This window comes from Mirounga leonina, unplaced genomic scaffold (assembly GCF_011800145.1).
Source record: "Mirounga leonina isolate KUSES-001 unplaced genomic scaffold, KU_Mleo_1.0 Mir_114, whole genome shotgun sequence".
In the NCBI taxonomy this organism is placed as follows: Eukaryota; Metazoa; Chordata; class Mammalia; order Carnivora; family Phocidae; genus Mirounga; species Mirounga leonina.
In genome coordinates this window covers 46,049,264-46,070,243 of record NW_023270265.1, presented here as the reverse complement: position 1 = coordinate 46,070,243, position 20,980 = coordinate 46,049,264, and the positions used below count along the sequence as shown (strand labels likewise).

Sequence of the window (20,980 nt, the reverse complement as noted above, 5' to 3'; positions counted from 1 at the left end):
GGGCAGGCCCTCCCTGGGACGAGGGGTGTGAAGCTGGGTGTGGCCTCTCGGGAGGGGTGGTGTGACCAAAAGTGCTGGCGGGGTCTGTCCCATCCTCTGGAGGCACACGGTTCGTGGTTTCTGCTGCTTGGGTGATGAGGGCTCTTGGGGCTCTACCCTGCACCTGTCCCGTGCCCCTGCCTCGGCCCCTCCGGGGAGCTTCCTGCTGTGTCCCCAGCGATCCCCATTCATGCTTAAGTTAAGGTTGGTTTCTAACAACAACCAGAGATGCCTCACGACCTTCGTGTGTCGGCAACTTTGCCGTGGCCTTTCCCAATGTGGGTCTGTCTCTAGTGTCTTTAGCAATGGCATGGACGACAGACAAGGCTTCAAACAAAACCAAATTCTCTGAAGATAGTGTCTCTGATAAGGAAAAAAAAAAGTCCTTATTAGGATTCAGGGAAGCCGGCGTTTGCTTGCAGGTTGAGTGTGTGTGTGTTTATCTGGGCTCCTCACCAAAGACGCCATCAGCTGTGCTGTGGACCGAAGGAGTGGCTTTTCTGGCCTGTGCTGTCACATCATCTCAAGAGTGGGCAAGAGTGGACATTTGTTGGGTGGGGGTGCTGGCTCGGTGGGACTCCACATTGGCTTCGTGTGCATGATGGTTGAGCCCCTCGGGAGGGCAGGCATCGAGCTTTTGGGTTGATATTAGATGTGCAGTCGACAAACACCCCACTTAGGGGCACTTTCTTTTTCACCCCTTGTGTATCCTGGTGAGAGGATATGTGGAGCTTCCACTTATCAATATGAGTGGTTTTGGTGAATATGCAATTTTATTGAGGTAGTTCCTTTTTTTAAAGATTTTATTAATTTATTTGAGAGAGAGAGAGAGAGAGAGCATGCACACACGAGAGAGCCAGCATGAGGCGGGGAGGGGGAAGGGTAGAGAGAGAGGGAGAAGCAGATTCCCTGCTGAGCAGGGAGGGGCTCCCCCCCCCCCCGCCACGGACTCCATCCCAGGACCCGGGGATCATGACCTGAGCCAAAGGCATATGCTTAACTGACGGAGCCACCCTGGCGCCCCCACATAGTTCCTTTTTGAATTATAATATTCATGTGCATATGAGATATTCTCTTTTTCTGGAAGAAATGCTTTGGGTAGCAATTATTCTTCCTTATGTAACTAGTAAATAATATGTGTGTGTGTGGTCCGTCTGTCAGTTTGCCTATCTGACTATCTAAATGAGTAATAGAATGTGTTAGCTCGATGAAGTACCTGGAATTCACCACTTGCTGTGTTTTCTGCTCAGATGGAGGGACCAGGGGATGGGAACATGTTTGATACAGCTATGAAAGAATTTCATTGAAATGGCAGTGAATCCTTTTTGCATTTCTGATGCTTGCTTATGTGAGAATACCAGGCTTCTGAGCACCGTGACATGGGAGGGACAGACCAGTGCCCTGTTCCCTGTCAGGATCTGAAATCAAGGCTGGAGTAGCTAGCAGAATCGAGATGCAGAGGCCATTCCCAGGACACAGGGAATCGTCCAGCAGAACCACTGACCAGCCAGTTTGGTGTTGGGGCCCAGGAGATGTGGGTTGTTCCTGAGGATGCTGATGTGTCTGAAGCAGGGTGGGCTGGGGCTAGGTGACAAGGAGGAGGGGGGTGAGAACTGGGGACAGTGGGTAGCATCTCCAGCTGAGGGAGCCCCAAGCCTGGGGTCAGGGCCAGGGCTGAGTGGCAGGGTGAAGGACATTCTGGAATCTAACCTCCCAGAGAGTATAGGAAGTGAGCCTGACCCTCAGTCCTTGCCCTGAATCTGGACCAGGGCCTCAGGTGCCTGCCAGTGACCACTAGGGTCTGAGAGGCTGGAGGGATATGGCCCAGAGAGGCGAGCAGCATGGAGAGGAGGTGCTGTCCATCCTGAGGCCACAGTGGGACCTCGTGGGGGCTCGGGCTCCTGCTCGCTCACAGCCTGGGCCCAGGGGCCAAGCTGCAGAGGGGCAGGTGGGGCTGCTGCTGGGTCAGCATGAACAGGTTCCATGACTAGGCATGGCTGGTGGAGGCAGGCAGCATGGATTTCTGAGTAAGCGTGTAAGAAATGTCTTTGCTCAGTCATCAGATACTTGGTCAATTTCCAGGAGGCATGATGGAGAATTGCTCTTTTAGCATTGGGACCAAGGAAATGCCACCCACGTGGGTCAGACCCCTGTGTCCTCCAGGCCTGGAAAGTGCCTAGGGCAGATCCTAGTGGGGGAGGGGTATTAGGAGAACTAGAATACCCTCTGTGAGGTCAGCCTTGGGTGGTTAGGCATGCTTGCTGCCTGGATCCCCACTGGCCACACGCCCCGCTCTGGCTGCATGCCCTCCCCATTCATTCTGTGGTCCCCACTGGATCCACGCCCTCTGCCCCCGTTCACTGCCTGGTTCCTGCTCCCACGGCCCCCCCCAGTTGAGGCATGGCCCCCCCCGGCAGAATCCAGCTGGGGCACCGTTGCTCACCGTGCCACCTGAAGTCTCCTGGGGTCTCCTGCTGCGTCATGTGGCAGTGGCACCATTACCCCCTCTTGGTGCTCCTCACCACGCTGGGCACCAGTCCCTCTGCCCCCCCCCCCAGCACAGATGGCTGATGCATGTGTACCAACCCAGGCAGCCGCGTGGCAGACGTGGGCAGGGCCAGGGAAGCAGCGTGGCAGTGTTTGAAAGCCCAGAGCCGAGAATCTGGAGGCCAGGATCCAAGGTCCAGCTTTGTCGCTGGCAGGGATGCCTGGGAAGGCTCACCTCCAGTCTCAGGGCCTTGGCTTCCTCTTTGAGGACTTCCTCAGGGGAGGACTGGATGGTGTCTCGGGGCCTGGTGGGTCTGAGTCCCTCTGATGGCAGCCCCCGGGGCTGACATTTTTCTCTTTCTTTCTTTCTTTCTTTCTTTCTTTCTTTCTTTCTTTCTTTCTTTCTTTCTTTCTTTCTTTTCTTTCTTTCTTTCTTTCTTTCTTTCTTTCTTTCTTTCTTTCTTTCTTTCCTTTCTTTCTTTCTTTTCTTCTTTTCTTTTCTTTTCTTTTCTTTTCTTTTCTTTTCTTTTCTTTTCTTTTCTTTTCTTTTCTTTTCTTTCTTTCTTTCTCCCTCTCTCTCTCCCTCCCTTCCTTCCCTTTCTTTTCTTGATTTTATTTATTTAAGTGAGTGAGACAAAGAGCACAAGTGGGGGGAAGGGCAGAGGGAGAAGCAGACTTGCCTCAGGGAGCCTGATGCGGGGCTCAATCCCAGGACCCCGAAATCACGACCTGAGCCGAAGGCAGATGCTCAACCGACTAAGCCACCCAGGCATCCCCGCCCCCCCCCCCCCCCCCCGGACCGACTTTCTTCCCCAGCGGCCCGCAGAACACCCAGGGTAGCTCCTGTCTTGCCAGGCTCCCCCAGTATCCTGAGGCCAGAGGGCTTTTTTTCCCTGCAGGGGTTTGTCATGGATGGACAGATACCCCCACCTCCTCAGGTCCCCATCTCAGCAGTGAGCCACATAGCTTTTTAAACATGCCTCTTACAGGAGGGATTTCTCACACTTGTAGTAGAAATAGCTTTTGCTTCTCCTCCAGAGTTTGTGTTTTCTTTCACCAAGGGCAGATTTGAGGAGACAGATAGCATCGCTTGGAGACTTCTAGCCCCACGGCGGGCTGGGCAGTAAGAATAGCAGCCCGGGAGTCCCGAGGCCTGGGATCCGGCCCCAGAGCTGCTGTTAAAGCTCTTACCCACAGGGACGCTGGTCTGGACAGGGAGGCTTGCCAGGGGCCTGCCCATGTGCCAGCATCTTATTCCAGGGGCAGCTTGGACCAAACTGTGTTTGGTAGTTGTTCTCAGAACTACCAGTTTTGCTAAGAATGGAAAACAATAGATTTTTTTTTTCTACTTATATTGCCTTGCTCATTAGCATGCACAATACAAAGGCCAGAGTTGCTGAAGCAAAATCAACGAGTTCTGATTAATTTGCAGAGCTCAACCATGGGATTGCTCTGAAATTTCTAACCAATAGCACTCCCTGGCTGAGTCACACTGTGGAAGGATCCTTAATTGGAAACAGCCTCAGATAGTAGCATGGACAGCAACAGAGAGAAGGAATATCAGAGCACAAACAGCCAGAGAGGAAATGACGACGAGAAGGGCAGTTGGCACACTGTTGACGTTTGAGTTGACCACATCTGTCTGGACATGCCTGGGGGATGGGCTGCGCTGGGGGGTAGGGGTTCAGGGGCAAATTGGAAAGCGGGAGGGTAGATTTAGAAAACCAGAAACTTGCCTTTGAACATCTGTCTTTGTTTTTAACGAGCATTGTCCTTTCTAGGTTGCCCACCTCTTGGTCTGGAAACCTTAAAAATCACAGACTTCCAGCTTCATGCATCTACTTCCAAGCGCTACGGCCTCGGGGCGCATCGAGGGAGACTCAACATCCAGGTACCAGCTACAGGAAGGATTTTGGTTGCGTTGCTAGTTGCTCAGGCAGGAGACGCAGCCCGTGGTTGGTTGAGCTTGGGTCGGATACCCTGTATGATGTTTCAAAAGCATTAGCCCCACCTCTCCCACCAGGAAGAGCGATGCCTCAGATCCTCGTCTTAGAGAGACAGCCCTGAGATGAGACTCAGGATACGTGTCTTCTGCAAAGGGCACTTAGTACAAAGGATGCTGCCGGTACCTGGAGCCGGGTCGGCCCCCCTCCACCTCTTGAGCTCGTGCCCTTCGTGTGATCTGTCTGGACCGGGCAGGAGGAGGGTGCTGGACTCCAGGAGGCATTGGCAGCCAGTGGCTTTTGTTCCTCTTCCCCCCCCCAACCAGTGCTTCTCACCAACACACACATCTCTTCCAGACTGTTCCGTGGCTCCCCCCAGGTCCAACCCTTAGTGGCTCTCTTGGAGCCCAGCATCTCGTGTCTTGGCCTCCTCCTCTGAGGCTCAAGGGTCATGTGACCTTGGCCCTCACTACTGTCAAGGTCCTGCTCCAGGAAGGTGAGCTCCTCCTTGCACAATTTATATACCATGCGGTTCTTGACTTCTTGCCTTTTCTCAGGCAGGTCCCCTGCCTGCAATCCCTTGCCCTCCACCCTGCCAGGCAGCGTAAGTCCTGCAGCATCCATGATGATCAATTCCTCATGCTGCTCTAACAGCTTATCATAAATGCAGCCACGTAGGCCACACACACTTACTCTCTTCCAGTTCTGGAGGACAGAAGCCCCGTTGGGCTAAATCAAGGTGTGGGCCGGGCCGTGTTCCTTCTGGAGCTGGAGGGGAGGGCCCATTTCTTCGCCTTTTCCAGCTTCTAGAGGTACCTGCATTCTTTCTAAGCCTCTGATCCTTCTTCTGCTTCCCTCTTCCACTTTTAAGGAGCTCGTGATGACATTGGACCCTCGTGGATGCTCCAGGATCATCTCCCATCTCAAGCAACCTTAATTACATCTGCAAGCTTCATTTCCTTTTACCAGATAGCCCCGACTGTTCCCAGGTTCCAGGATTAGTGAGTTGGCATCTCTGTTGGGGAGGGGGCGTTATTCCACCAGCCCATGCACGAGGCCTTTTCCCTCCTGCTCCAGCTCCTACCATTCCATCCCAGTTCAGTGTTTGGTCATGTGCTGTCCTGTGTGCATCTCTAGTATCTTAGCTGTCTTTCCCCAGCTGCTCCATAACTCCGAGTATGTTCCAAACCCCTTCTGCGCACGCGCCATCTCATCCAGCCTCCTGGGTCCTTCATCCCTGAGACGGGCCATCCAGGGTAGCAGCTTCTGAGCGACAGCACCAACACCTTGTGCTCTCGGTGGTCTCTGTAAGCATGCTGCAGGCAGCCGCTGTGCGGGGGAACTGGACGAGGGCGGACGAGGCCCCTGCCCAGGAGCTCACGGGCTCCAGGGTGTCTGAGCCGAGCTCCGACTCCCCATGTCCGCTCTTCCCTCCTCCCTCGACACTCAGCCGCACCCAGAGACTTTGAAGCTGCTCCACTGGCGCCACTTTGCGGGCCAGGATTCCGGCAGAATGTTTCTAGAACTAACTTTCATGAAGTTTGGTTTATATAAGTAGTATTGTTTTTTAATAACAGCTGATAAGAAACATTTGGATGTGTGCAACTGGACATTGTGTTTTTCAAGAGGATGAAGTCTCCAAGTTTCACCAGCGTGACTAGTAATAATGGGAGGGCCTGCAGGGTCCAGGCTTCCATGGAGGTAAACTCAGGGCTAGCAGGGCTGGATCCCAATGGGTGTGGACCTGTTTTGTGTAGCAGTGAGAGGAGCTGTCCGCTAAGGCCTTGAATGCTCTCTCGATAAATGAAGTTATCCTTTATTAAAGAGGAAGTGTTCACATTTATCCATGCTTTCAGTCAAAAACTGGAAGGCCCCGTTAGTCCTGAATTTGTTGGTGGGGTAGGGGGAGGAGTTGTGTTGTTCCAGTTGGAATTCTACTCCTAGAGTGGGCGGGTGGAGCATGGGCGGGGGCGGGGGGGCGGTCAATAGTGCAGGGGTCCTAGGCATGTGGAGTTCAGACCTTGGCCTGGACTTGACACTTCTAGATTTTGGGACCTTGGAACTGTTATCTTATGGCTCCAAGCCTTTGCTGCCTCACCAGAGAAGAGGGAGTCCTGAGAACTTACAGGATTTGTTGAGCAGTGAAATTAGGTGATATATAATTTTAAAACATTTACTGGATCATTTTTCACTTCTCTGCTCATAGCTTCTGGTAGCTTCCAGGTTCTCTTGGAAACTCCCAGCGGGCCTTGTGTGATTGGCCCCTTTTAATTCTTGTGGGGTGTTGTCCCTCCCTGAATGCTGTTTCCTTGGGTGTTATCTGCCCCTGCTTGAGCAGAAGCCCCAGGTTAGAAGGGGCTTGGTCTTTCCTCTCCCTTCCTCCCAGCCCAGAATGTCGCCCGGCACACAGGACAGCACAGAGGGGGTCATGTGAAGACCTGGCTGAAGGGGAGATGGAGGGCGTTCCCTGCCCTGCCTTTACTGGGCCCCACAGGAGGGCCCTTTGGTGGACAGTCATCCAGCAGGAGGCAGCTGGCCAGGCTGTCGTTAGGTCCTCGTCATCCTTCCTGGCTACTTCATCCTTCACCCAAGGGAGGCACAGGCCAGGGAGAAGGCAGGCACCCTGGGCTGGAAGTGTGGACAGACCCACCCTCCTGACTTGACGCAAGGGGAAGTAGGAGAGTCGTTGAAAACCTCTTCAGTGCTGTTTGTCCTTATGGGGATTTAGTTTTTTTTTTCTTCAGTGGTATATCATTTCCTAAATGCTCTCCGAACAAAATCTCTGCACCTGCTCTTACAATGTGAAGTAGCTGCTTTAACAGGCCAGCCGCCTCCCCCCAGCCCTTGGGTGCCTCCACCCCCGGTGGGTGAGGTGGTGTTAACCACAGAGGGTGGAGTGTTGCCTGCAGCTGTGTGAGGGCCTTCAGCACAGCCCCCACGGGGAAGTAATGACTGGGTTGGGGCCCCTATTGTGGTTCTTACCTTCCAGAATCGGTGCCCCATGAAGCCTGATTTCCCCGCCACAGGTGCTCTAAAATACATCTTCCCACACATACCGTTTGAAATGGAGTTTAAAAATATCATCGGGTCTCACTGAGGAGTATTTCGTAGGTGTGTCAAGCTAATGGGATCTGATGCGCGAGAAACACGAAGGTGTCAGAATTAGAAACTGTTCAACTGCCGTCGTTCAGGATGTGAGCGGGGCGGCCCAGCCTTGTGCCCGCCCAGCCCCCGCAGGCTCGGCCGCGGTTCACCCGGGGCGGGTGATGATTCGACCGCGTACACCTCTCGTTTCTGACCGTGATCTCACCCCGATTGACTCACCTGTCACCCTCACCAAATGATCTTGCAGATGATGGGAGTCTTGCTTTTCTGGGTGTTCCCACACTTGTTACCGCCGCGTCTGCCCACACGTGTGTGCTTATTAGACGCGTCTACGCAGACGCGGCGATGCTGGGGGGACTGGGGGGACTGGGGGTACCGCGAACGCCTCGTGAAGGGGTCGGGGCCGGTGGCGCACTGTGGTTCTGCTGTTGTAGACTGGCTTGGCAAGACCAGCACTGACGTCGTTTTGACCCAGAAGTAGCCCTGGTTCGTGTGCCCTCGTTGCCAGTACGTGAATGATTCGTGCGACCCGGTGCCAGCCCCTGACCCCAGAGTGCAGCAACACGGCTGAGCGCAGAGCCTCAGAGCAACTCCCTCGTGCGCGCGGTGCTCATCGCCTCGTGTTCCTCTGGCGCACGGGGGTCGTGTGCTCTCTTTCCGGGTGCTTGTAGCTTAGTTCCTTTGCCCCCTCGCCCTTGTCCCCGCAGCCTAGCTGCTTCCTCTCTTCCTTCTCCCACCTTCGAGCACGCGGCCTCCACTTATAGCTCCTTTTTTTTTAAAGTCCAGTCCTATCACTGTGGCTGTATTCAATTTTTAGTCTTCTGATCACATAGATTTTGAGTAGTCTGGCTAGAACTCTTGTTTTTCCTGTGACCTCAGTTTTCAGAGTGCACATGTTGCAGACGGAGCTTCTACTGAGTTGCATTTGCCACATTATAGTAGAAACGCTTTTCTTTGTCTTTGTGCTCTTGAGCCGCTATGACAATATCCTATGTCCTAGGGCTTGTAAGCTACACAAACTTCTTTCTCACGGTTCTGGAGGCTGGGAAGTCCGAGGTCAAGACGCCGGCAGACCCGGTATCTGGAGAGGGCTGGCTTCCCGGTTCACAGATGGCCACCTCCTTCACCTTCTTCTTTGTCCTCAGGTGGTGGAAGGAACTAGGGGCTCTGGAGCCCTCTTTTATAAGGGCTCTAATCCCACTCACAAAGGGTCCACCCTCATGTCCTAGTCACTTCCCTGAGACCCTGCCTCCTAACACCATCACCTTAGGGGTTGGTTTCAGAATATGAACTGTGAGGGGACGCACACACCGTCAGTCTCTGACACTCTTTTTTCCTCATTTTAAGCAGAAGACTTTGGAAGAATAAAAGCACTTTATAACTCCACTTATAACCTCTTTTATTTTGCAAGTGGAATTTTACTGATGTTGATTTAATAATAAAAGCTTAGAGAAGAAACCCAAGTTCACGTTTCTTTTTTTTTTTTTAAAGATTTTATTTATTTATTTGAGAGAGAGAGAATGAGAGAGAGCACATGAGAGGGGGGAGGGTCAGAGGGAGAAGCAGACTCCCTGCCGAGCAGGGAGGCCGATGCGGGGACTCAATCCAGGGACTCCACGATAGTGCCCTGAGCCGAAGGCAGTCGCTTAACCAACTGAGCCACCCAGGCGCCCTCACGTTTCTTTTTATTGAGGGAAGACAGGTCTTCCAAGAATTCAAGGAAGAGATCCAGTTCAGCAGGATGGCATAGGCTTGTCCTCTCACCTTTGATTATCCTTCCAGCCTGCCCATGATCCTCTAACACCAACCCACTTGGGAGCCCGTGGTCTCATTTAGAAACAACCATGGACTTCTTCTGCTCCAGGAGCATTCACAGGCAGAGTAGAAATGAGCATTTTTAGTCTCAAAGAGAAGGTTTCGGCAATGAGCTCTAAAGTCACTCTTGGATCATCATTTGCCTCTAGTCGATCTGAGGAGGTGGCTCTGTACTCAGGTAGGTCATTTAATGGCAGCTCATCTCCTGTCCTGTCCTTGCAGAATCTTCTGAAGACCCCAAGAGATGTTCCATGGCTCATAAACTAAGCAAGGTGGAGTCCGAGTCCACTCCCTGAGTGATTTATCCCCCCAACTGTTGTTACGTCAGATGCTTTCATTGCTGCAAATCCTTGAGCAAATTAGAGCATCCCTTGCCACTTCAGAGGGCTGGGTTTCGATTTCATTCTTAAGACTCTAAAGCTATGGTAAGTAGGAGCCTGACATGGATCAGAAGAGCGTGGCTGGAACTCAGGATACCACCATGATTCTTGCCTAGAGCTGGGAATGCAAGACAGTCTGTACTCAGATCAGCGTTTTGAAGAAAGAGTTGACATTTTGAGGTCACAAGAAAAAACTTGGCGCCCTACATGAACACCTCCGTCTCAGTGGCGCCTGCTCATGGTCACGTGGCATTCTGTGGCCCATGTCTTGTCTCACTGGAGTTTGACCCCCGAGAGAAGTTCATCTCTGGTACCTCTCTCATGAGGAAATGTCTGGTTATAATGAGAGCATCTGTCCGAGCCATTACTCAGTACCACTGAAACCAACCACAGCTCCTCTTATTAGTCATTCTCTTAAAGGAATTCTCTGGAGCACCTGGATGCTGATATTAGGATCCAGTTCTAACATTCTCATAATCTTTGTACCTGAAATGAGGTGTAAGCCTTGAAGACGGCCGACGCCTGTGGCTTCGGATGCACCCCCATGGGAAGGCCTGAAGTCGGTTATAGAACAGTCGAACCAGGTTTCATCCTGGTGTCCAAGCTGATGTGCGTGGGCACATCTCATCATCTGTCTCCCTGTCTCCTTTGGCCTTGAGACACCTGGTGTCCCACTTTGCCCAAATGTGGGGGCCACTTGGGGTAGCACTGTTTTCTCAGATGTTACCCTGTGCCTGCCCCACTCCTGCTTATCAATGGAATCATCTGCACCCAGAGTCCTCTGCCCCCCCCCCCCCAGCCTGTCTGTCCCATCAGATCGTCCCGCTTCTCTGGGTGCTCAGCCTCCAGTCTGATTCTGGCTGCACCAGACCCATTTGAAACTCTGCAGGTCCTAGTGGGGGCTGTAAATATGCTAGGTGCTGCAGAGGCAGAAGTAATCACAGTGGGGATGGCTTCCAAACCAAGGAATGTCCTGCTTGCTCCGATAAAGGGATTTGTGCTCTATCTGGCTTTAAGAAGCAGTCTGGGAGACAGTGTTTGGAGGCCAAAATGCTGGAATTTTGGATGTTTAGATTTTTATGTGAATAACAGGACCAAATATTCTAAATCATAAGTCTCTTGGAAAATTGAAAAGGAGAATTTACCAGAATGATGATAATGCACTGTTCTTATTCTCCAGAAGCTTAGGTCATAAACAACCGAGAAAGGCAAAGAGTAGAAGAACAGGGAACCAAAAGGAAGGGGCCCTTTGGGGCTCCCCAGCCTGTGAACCACAGATTATTAAGAAACCACAGGCCTTTTGGTTCAGATGCAGATTCTGTTACTTGCTATGTGAATTTTCTTGACTATTTTATTAAATCTCATTAAATTGATATTTCATTTCATCTTCAGTATACTCGGAGGAAAACTCTGTTTTGGAGGTAAGGAAATTGAAGTCAGAGGTTAAATGACCTGCCCCAACCCCATAGCTAATGAGTGCCCAGCTGAGACTCAAATTCAAGGTTTCTGGCTGCGTTTTCATCCTTTGTTTTCTCCGGTACCCACAAGAAGTTTTAGTGTGTTCTCCAGCTTGTGGCCTCGGCTAGCATCCCATCCTGTGACTCATGTCCTGGACCACTGGCTTGAGCATCCCCCAGTACCTTCCAGGCCCCACCCTGGCAGGGCCCAGAGAAGCCTAAGGGGCACCAACAGTCATGGGCCTGGGCCTTGTTCAGCTGGCACGAACGAACTGGGCCTCCGCAGATACTGACTCGTAGGAACGGGCCCTATGGATTGTCTGCCTAGCCACGCGCAGGCCAGCCTGGCTATCTCCTGGATGTGGATGGGTGGGGGTTGGTGTGCTAGGCATTCTGCACCAGGGATTCCATGGGCACAACACTGCACAGGTGGAGAAGCCTGCATTGGCGGGGGGGGGGGAGGAATGGAGGAGAGGGCAGGGAGAGGAGAAGAGAAAGGAGATCAGAGCAGACACTTTGATTGACTGGGGGATCGGTCGATTGATTTCATTAACACAAACCTACCTCCACTCCTGGGGAAACCATGAGGAGCAAGAACAGAAATAGTGCTGATATTTTAGCAAATATTTAGGGAAGACCTGCCAAGTGGTGGGCTCTTGTCTAGGTGTTTGGGATACTTCAGACCCAACAGACATAGATCCTTGCCATCTGAAAGCTTCCATTCTTGTGGGGGAGGCACATAAAGCAGGGAATGTAATAAAATAGAGCTTTTCTAGTGTGTCAGAAGGTGGTGAGTGTTATGGAGAGAAAACACAACAGACTTAGAGCTGGCAGTGGGGGTCAGGAGGGCTGGCTCTGGGGAGGGGACAGGCTGTTGTTAAAGGTAAGCAAGGGTGGCTTCATTGAGGAGGTGGTCCTGGGGCTGAGTCAGCTTGAAGGAGATCATCAGGGAGTCAGGCAGGTGTAGGAGGAGCACTCCAGGCAGTGGGAATGGCTTGAGCAAAGGTCCTGTGGTGACCACATGCGTGGCGCTACCACGGAGCAGCAGAAGGCTGGTGTAGCTGGAGCAGGGTGGCCCGGGAGTCCCGTGGTGTCCCTGGGCTTATAGCTGCATCACTCACATCTCTGTCTCTAGGATCACATGGCAGTCCCCCATGTGCCCCTGCATCATCTTCCCTCTGTGTGTGTCTGTCTCTGTGTCCGGATTTCCCCTTCTTGCAAGGACACCCATCATCAGATTTAGGGCCCACCCTACTCCAGTCTGACCTCATCTTCACTGAGCTAATTTCATCTGCCATGCATGACCCCTTTCCCAAATAAGGTCACACTCTGAAGTTGCAGGGGTTAGGACTCGTATATATCTTTTTGGAGGACATAATTGAACCCATGACATTGTGATTCTCTGTGCTCAGTAAACCTGCCTCAGACTGCATATCAACGAGATTTCCCTGTGGGTGGGTACTTGAGCTAACACTTGAAGCAGGACAAGAAGTGAAGAGGTTATCAGACAAAGGATTGGTGGAGAGGGAAGAATTCCAGGTCAAAAGGAATGGTATGTACAAAGGCCCTGTGGTGTAGGGAGCAAGACAAGATGTTCTCAATCACTATTCATCAAGGAAATACAAAATACACAATGAGATATGGCACATATCCTTTAAGGAAAATGGACAGTATGAAGTGTAGGCAAAGAAGTGGGACAATAGAAGCTTTTATACAGTGCTGAAAATATAAAATAGCACAGATTTGGAAATGTTTTTGGAGTATCTGCTAAAGCTCAACTTTCTCATATCTGTTCATCTAACAAATTTACTCTTATGCCTAAAAGAAATGCATTCATATGTACATGATAAGGCAGGGACAGGTAGGTTCATGGCACCATTATTCATGACAACCCAAAATGGTAACAAGACACATGCCCATCAACATACAATGAATAAATCACTCTATATGCGTACGATGGAATACTATACACCAGCGAAAAAGAGTAAGTTATTGCTACCTGCGATAATATGGATTGATCCCACAGATATAACATTGAGCAAAAGAAGCCAGGCACAAGAGAGTAGTTATGGTAAGTTTCGTTTACGTAAAATTTAAAAACAGAAAAACCAGTCTGGGGAAATGGAAGTCGGAGTAGAGGTTATCTTTGGGGGGCAGGTGATACTGGGAGGTGGCCAGAGGGAGGTTGTGGCAAGCTGGTCATGTTCTACATCTTGATGTGGGTGTGGACATACGGGTGAGTGTGCAGTAAAATTTATTGAACTTAGGACTTGCGCACTTTTTTGTATATATTTTACTTTTAAAGAATTTTATTTCAACTTTTATTGAAACTTAACAATGAAATCATGTATCTGTTCTCCAGCTTTACCATCGTATTTCAGAATTACCTTTTCTTTGGTTCTTAATAAATTTAATTCCAGTACAGCATACCTCAGAGATGTTTGGGGTTTGGTTCTAGGCCACCTCAATAAAGTGAATATTGCCATAAAGTGAGTCAAATGAATTTTTTGGCTTCCCAGTGCATATAAAAGTTATGTTTACACTATACCATAGTCTATTAAGTGGGCAAAAGCATTATATCTAAAAAATAAAGTATATACCTTAATTAAAAAATACTTTATTACTAAAAAATGCTAACCATCATCTTAGCTTTCAGGGAGTCATAATCACTGGTCACAGATCACCATAACAAATATGATAATAATGAAGAAGTTTGAAATATTGTGAGAATTACCAAAATGTGACACAGAGACAGGAAATAAGCAAAGGCTGTTGGAAAAATGGCACCAATAGACTTGCTTGATGTAGGGATGCCACAGACCTTCCCACCACAAACTGTAAAAAAACACAGTATCTGTGAAGTGTGATAAAGTGAAGCACAATGAAACCCAAAGTATGGCTGGGCAGGACTACTATTTAGTTACTAAAATGATTTTAATATTTTTACATAATGTAAACATCAGATTCTTTAAGGGAGTAATTTAAAAAAAAAGTTTAATTAAGGTGTAATTGACATACAACATTATATTACTTTCAGGTGTTCAATACAATGATACAGTGTTCGTATATATTGTTGATATTTGTATATATTGTGAAATAATCACCATAGTAAGTCTGGTTAATATCCATCCTTATACATAGAAACATTTTTTTAATTCAATGAAAACTTTATTAAAAAGCTGGTAAATCATAGAAAGGTGTATTTGATTTAAACTTTAAAGGCAATGTTAAGAATATGATGAATGAAATTAGGTGATGAAGGAGAAGAAGAGGACATAGCAGCAGGTCGAAATGAATTCCTCACTGCCTATAGTAGGGAGTCAACAGGGGCTTTCTAAGAAAATATAGAATTAAGCATATTGCACAAAGGTATGTTATGTAAGTTATGTAGTTATTAAATTAATTACTGAAACAAAGACATATCTTTAAATTTGTAGAGGAGGGCACCTGGGTGGCTCAGTTGGTTAAGCGACTGCCTTCGGCTCAGGTCATGATCCTGGAGTCCCGGGATCGAGTCCCGCATCGGACTCCCTGCTCACTGGGGAGTCTGCTTCTCCCTCTGACCCTACCCCCTCTCGTGCACTCTCTCTCACTCTCTCTATCTCAAATAAATAAATAAAATCTTAAAAAATAATTTGTAGAGGATAAGAAATGAAACTGATGAACATAGGGGGAAAAAAAGAGAGAGGCAAACCAGGAAACAGACTCTTAACTAGAGAGAACAAATTGAGGGTTGCTGGAGGGGAGGTGGGTGGGGGATGGATGAAATGGGCGATGGGGATTAAGGAGGGCACTTGTGATGAACACCGGGGGATGCAGGGAAGAGTTGAATCACTAAATTCTACACCTGTTACAAATATCACACTCTGTGTTAACTAACTGGAATTTAAGAACTTGAAACAACAACCACAGAAAAACCAAAAACAAACAACCCCCAAAAGAGTACATAAAGAGTAAAAATCACTTATAGTTCCAAAAATAAATAAAATATTTCAGAGGAGGCGTGGACTTAAAAGCCAAGAAAATAGCTCAGTACTCAAAGATGAAGCACAACAAAAGAAGCAGGAAAAATACAATATCTGAGAGAAGTTGATGACTCATACGATGACAAAGAACATTTGCCAATGGGCTAAGTTGAGCACTCACTTGTTAGTAGAAGAAAACTTAGGTGTTATCATAAAGCGAATTCAACCACATGTCTCAGCAGGTACAAACCTGAAACAAAGTGAGTTTTTCTTAAACAACAAGTGGCTTATAGTATATTTAATAGATTTTACTTGAAAGTGTTTGAAATTTCAAGCTCTAGGTATTTATTGACCAGTGCAAGGAACTATTTAAGACTTTGATTTTGGGTTTTAACAATCACTTCAAAAACAATGAATATTTCTTTTCAACCAGCTCTACTGGTGATTGAGGTCTGAACTGGGACAAGATGCTCTGCTGATTTGCAGAAGGATTAGCTGATTTGTACCTGGGCAGTTCTATGGGTTTATCAAAGGTCTATCACAGAGGTTTACTGAAGGAGGTATACTGGCAAGATGATGGCCCCTATATGGGAGATTAACTCTATTAATCATATGTCACATCTAATATTTTTAGCTGAGGCCACCCCCTGTCCAGTGGCGGTACCTTGTTAACATGTAAGGTTTCAGTGAGTACTTCTAAGATTTTCTCAAAGATATTTTAAAATAACCATCACATTATTCTGTTTTTGTCCGGATAGTCCTGGGCTGTGTCTGCCCAGTGGCAGCTCTAAGTAAGTTATCCTGGAATTGCTAAATAGTTATATTCAGTTGGATATAACTTTTTAATTCATTCCAGATGCTTCTGTAGAGAGGCAGCCCATGATTATGAATTACAGTGCAGATCAGTGACTTTATAACAGCATAGTAATTTTGAGATTCATTTTTTTCTATATATACTGTAAGGCAGGGCACTTTTCATGATGTCTAGCATGTAGTAGGAGCTCTGTAGACACCTGGAAAATGGAAGAGTAAACAAATCAGGCTTTATGTCATTGCCTTTCCCTTGGCTTTTTAAAATTAGAATTTATATTAATCAGTTTTGTAAGCAAGTAGTTTGAGAATCAGAGTGTTAAAGGATGATTAAAAAAAAAAACCCAAGAGAATGGTGGTTGCCAGGGGCTGGGGGAGGGGAGGTGGGGAGGTGTAGGACAAAGGGTACTGACTTTCAATTATAAGAGGAATAAGTTCAGAGGATCTAATGCATAGCGGGGGACTGTGGTTAATAATATGGTACTGTACACTTGAAAGTTGCTGAGAGCCCATCGTAAGCATTCGCAGCACATAAAAAGTTAACCCGGAGGTGATGGATATGTTAATTATCTTGATCTTGGTAATCATTCCACAATGTACATGTACATTGTACACTTTAAGTATAGCAGATATTTATGCCTGATATATTTATGTAATATATTAAATATATAATTATATTTGTCAATTATTACTCAATAAAATTGGAAAAAACAAAAAACAAAGGTGCCTTGCCTGTGGACCCCCACACCCACCCACCCCCTGAAGCCATCACATGCTGTGAGTAAGGCAACTACTCCAAACTCCTTTTAATTGTTTCTTTGGGAATTTAAATATTTATTTCTATTTTTTTCAGTGGGTGGGGGTAGGGACAGAAGGAGAAGGAGAGAATCTTAAGCAGTCTCCACGCCCAGCGTAGAGCCCAATGCGGGGCTCAATCTCATGACCCTGAGATCATGACCTGAGTTGGAACCAAGAGTTGGGTGCTTAACCAACTGAGCCACCCAGGTGCCCCAAATACTTATTTCTAAATAGTATGCACATATTGATATGTATTGGTTTGCACATTTTTGACTTTTTATTCTGAATTCATATTATAGAGGATGAAAATTTCAGCTCATTTTTATGATCCCTTTACCTTAACTAATCCTTCCAGTGAAATTGTATCTCAAATTTTGGGTAAATCTACATTACAGGTTTTCATTATTAGGACTGTGTAAATAGTGCTTACAACTTGAGCCCAGAAATAGTGCAGTTTCGAGCCAAGGGAGATACACTCTGTATCCTTTCTTGACACCTTTTTGTTTTCCTAGAGCTGCTTGTATTTTTAAAAAACATTTCGGGCGCCTGGGTGGCTCAGTTGGTTAAGCGACTGCCTTCGGCTCAGGTCATGATCCTGGAGTCCCGGGATCGAGTCCCGCATCAGGCTCTCTGCTCGGCGGGGAGCCTGCTTCTCCCTCTGACCCTCCCCCCTCTCATGTGTTCTCTCTCATTCTCTCTGTCTCAAATAAATAAATAAAATCTTAAAAAAAAAAAAAAAAATTCCTGTGCCCTGTAATAGGTCTGGGTCTGTAAAATACCCCTTAATACAATTTTTAAGGTCAAACCTGTTCAGTGATTTTTGGTCTCAGAGTTGTTTTTTATGTTTCTGTAAGACATTCCTTCAGGAGCCCTTGACCTGTTGTGTTGTGAATGGCTTGCTTTCCAGATCTTTATACAGCTGCTCTCCTGGGACTATCTCCTCCTCATTCGGGGAATTCTCTCCTATGTTGGCACCCTTGATTTCTGGATCTTGTATCTTCTTTTTGGTGTTCTGCCTCATTTTTGTGGAGCGCATTCGTCTTACAGCTTTATGGAATTGGGGCATGAGAAATTTGGGGGGATCTGTGAATCCGAAAATGTATTTTACCATCGCAATGGACAGTTTGGCTGAGTGTAAAAATCATGGGTGAAAAGTCTTTTCCTTCAGAATTTTGAAGTCATTATCCCTCCATTCTTTGAGCTTCAGATGTTGCTACTAGGACTTCTGGTACCATGCGGATTCCTTTGGCTTGGTTTTATATATTTGTTTTATTTTTTGTTTCCTCTCTGGAAGCTTCTAGAATCTTCTCTTCATGTGTGATGTTTTGAAGTTTTATAAAGATATGTTTGGGTGTGGGTCTTATTCATCATAGTGGATTCTTAGTGTTTTGGAGACTTAAACCTTACAGATCTGGGACATTATTTGCTTATAGTATTTTTTTTTTTTATAATTTCCTCCCCCGCTCTTCTTATTTTTCTTTGATTGCCCATTGTTATTGTAATTTTCACATTACAAGAGCTCCTTTTTCCTTTCTAAGAATATCCTTCTTTTGTTTTATGCAAGCAAGAGCTTCTTCAAGGGATAGTCATTATAATTTCTTTGAGATTTTCTTCTGTTCCCCATTACATTTTTAGTTTATATAATTTCTGTTTGTTGGAAGCCTGGCTACCTTGTGTCCTGGAGCTGGAAGGAGGAGGCGAGCTAGGGTGTCTCACTCTTCAGTCTGCTGCTATCCACTGACTGAGTTCTCGGTTTTTATCCATCATATCACACCTGCCCTCCTGTGTCTGGAGCCCCCAAATCCAGAGCCTCTAGGATTGTTTGGTTTTTTAAAGAGAAAAATTTCAGGTCTTCTGTGGGGTAGGGAGATCTGTAGACAGAGCTCTGTGGGAATCTATTTTTTTTATACATGTTTTGAATCAGTTCCCTGTTTTCAGCCCTGCCTCGCCTTTCAAGCTACCCAGGAGTCTAGTTTCAGGGCTTTTTAAAGCCCTGGATGACTTGCTTCTCACTGGTGTTCCCCTTGTAAGCTTGCATCTCCTTCTCTTGCTGAGTCATTTGGGACTCCTCCATCTGATTTCTATCTTCATATATTGTAATTTGGAGATTATAAATGTCTTCTAGTTTTGTCAGATCTGACAAAATTTTGTCAGATTGTATTTCTTTATCTTGTTTTCTTTGGAGGGAGTTTTTGAGACTAGAGTGCAGAGAAATCAACATTTACCCTATCATCTTGAAACAGAAAAATCTGTTTTGTTTTAGAGAGAGAGAGATTGGGGCGGGGGGAGAAAGCAGAGGGAGAGAGAGAATCTTAAGCAGGCTTCACACTCAGCCTGGGCTCGATGTCACCACCCTGAGATCACAACCCGAGCTGAAATCAAGAGTCAGACGCTTAACCAACTGAGCCACCCAGGTGCCTCAGAAAAATCCCATTTGATCTTAAGTGGCTAGTATCAGGTTTTCTCTTTGTTTTGGATTTAATAATTTCCACATTTATCTTAAGCAAAATTTAGTCTGTTAGATGCATTGGTTTTTTTTTTTTAAGGTAAAGAAATGATGAGTATGACTTAATTGCCTAGAGAAAATTATATTAATTCTTAACTTATGGAGCTCTGTAGTGTACAAATTATCATTCCATCTTAGTGGTGTTTTCAAGACTAGTTATACTCCAAGGAATCCCACTTTTTATTCCAACAACTTCTGATAGAAATTTGTCCAACATTTATGAAGTCTTTCCTGCATTTTTGAACAGAAAGGGATGAGTGTACCCTTCTCTTGGTTTCCCAGACGTCCTACTGACATCACGGATTGCTCTGTGCTAAAATTTGGTGACACCTCGGGGACTGGCCCCTCCTCTTTTGCTGAATCCTTCCAGGCGCTTGCTTTATAAATTCATAATTGATTTTGCAGAGGTGGCTGTCACTTCCCTGTTGAATCAGCTTCAGAAGGGGCCTTCCAATCCCCTGACACCTTATTGCATTTAATTGAAGGTCTAGTGTGCTCAGGAAGAGCTGAGATCGGCAGCAGAAGCCAAATACCCAGGCTGGCCCAAAATTTAATTCCAAGTCGGAGTCAAGTAGACTTCGGTGGAATAGCATGGGGATAACTCCTCCACATTCTGTGATTCTCTCGGGGTGACACTCCCAGGCACTGTGGCAGCTCTGTTCTCGTCTTCTCAGCCCGCGGCCGGGTATTCTCAATCTTAGCACAGCTGACACTTTGGAGGAGACGCTGCTTTGTGGTGCGGTGGTATTGTCCTGGGCATTGCAGAATGGTGAAGAGCATCCCAGGTCTCGGTCCATCCATTGTCAGTCGCACATATGTGCCGGCTGGGACAGCCAAGCCAACTATCCCCCAGGGGACAACATGGATTCCTACTGAGAACTTCAGACTAGGAGTCTCCTCTTTTTTCAGATTTTGTAACTCTGTTCTGGATATTTGAAGTTGTAGAAAATGTGGCAGCAAGGGCCCAGAATAGTATTGTAATTCCTTATAATTTTGTAGAATGTGGGATAATTCATAAAGCGCCCATATTTCCATAATTTGCCAAATCGTCATTGTTTTAAATATACTGATAACTAACATTTGTTAAGTGCTTGCTTTTTTTTTTTTTTTTTTTTTTTTTTGAGCCCACACAGGGTGCCGGGTCCTGTTGTAAACACTGTCAATACCCTAAGGGAGAAATGAGCGTTGCCCCCGTTTTGGCAGATGGGGAAACTGAGGCACAGAGCATTTCGGCAAATTGCTTGAGTTTATACAGGGTGGAAGTGGCAGGACTGAGATTCACACCGAGGCAGGAGGACTTCAGAGCACAAGCTCTTAACCAGCACTTTGTGCAGTGGTTGATTTTAAGGTGCTGAGACCAAAACACCAGCTGCGCTTGTAGACTTTAGCCCGTCCATTCTGAGCACCAAGAGGGCAGGACTGCACATGTTTTCCACCTTTCCATTCCTCTTACCTGGGCCAGTACCTGGCAGATTGTAGAGGCACGGTGAAGGTTCACTTTAATAAATGAAGTAAACACCAGTCTCATGGGTTGTTGACGCGAAAAGAGGAGCCCAACAAAAACTAAGTGTTACGGTTTCTCAAAGGAAGCTCAGTGGTGGTATTGTAAGTACTGATGTGCTAAACAGGTGTCTGTCATTGGGGGATCCCTGCCTTTGGTGAGGAGGTGCAGGGA

General features: G+C 47.2%; 1 protein-coding gene across 1 annotated transcript in view; it reads left to right on the top strand.

The window, feature by feature from the left end:
- The window catches only part of CPXM2 (carboxypeptidase X, M14 family member 2), a 131,758-nt gene that overhangs the window by 31,409 nt on the left and 79,369 nt on the right, over positions 1 to 20,980 (top strand). Inside the window, exon 3 of the mRNA XM_035030814.1 lies at positions 4,308 to 4,417. Coding sequence (XP_034886705.1) covers positions 4,308 to 4,417 — 110 coding nt within the window. The remainder of the gene's footprint in view (positions 1 to 4,307; positions 4,418 to 20,980) is intronic.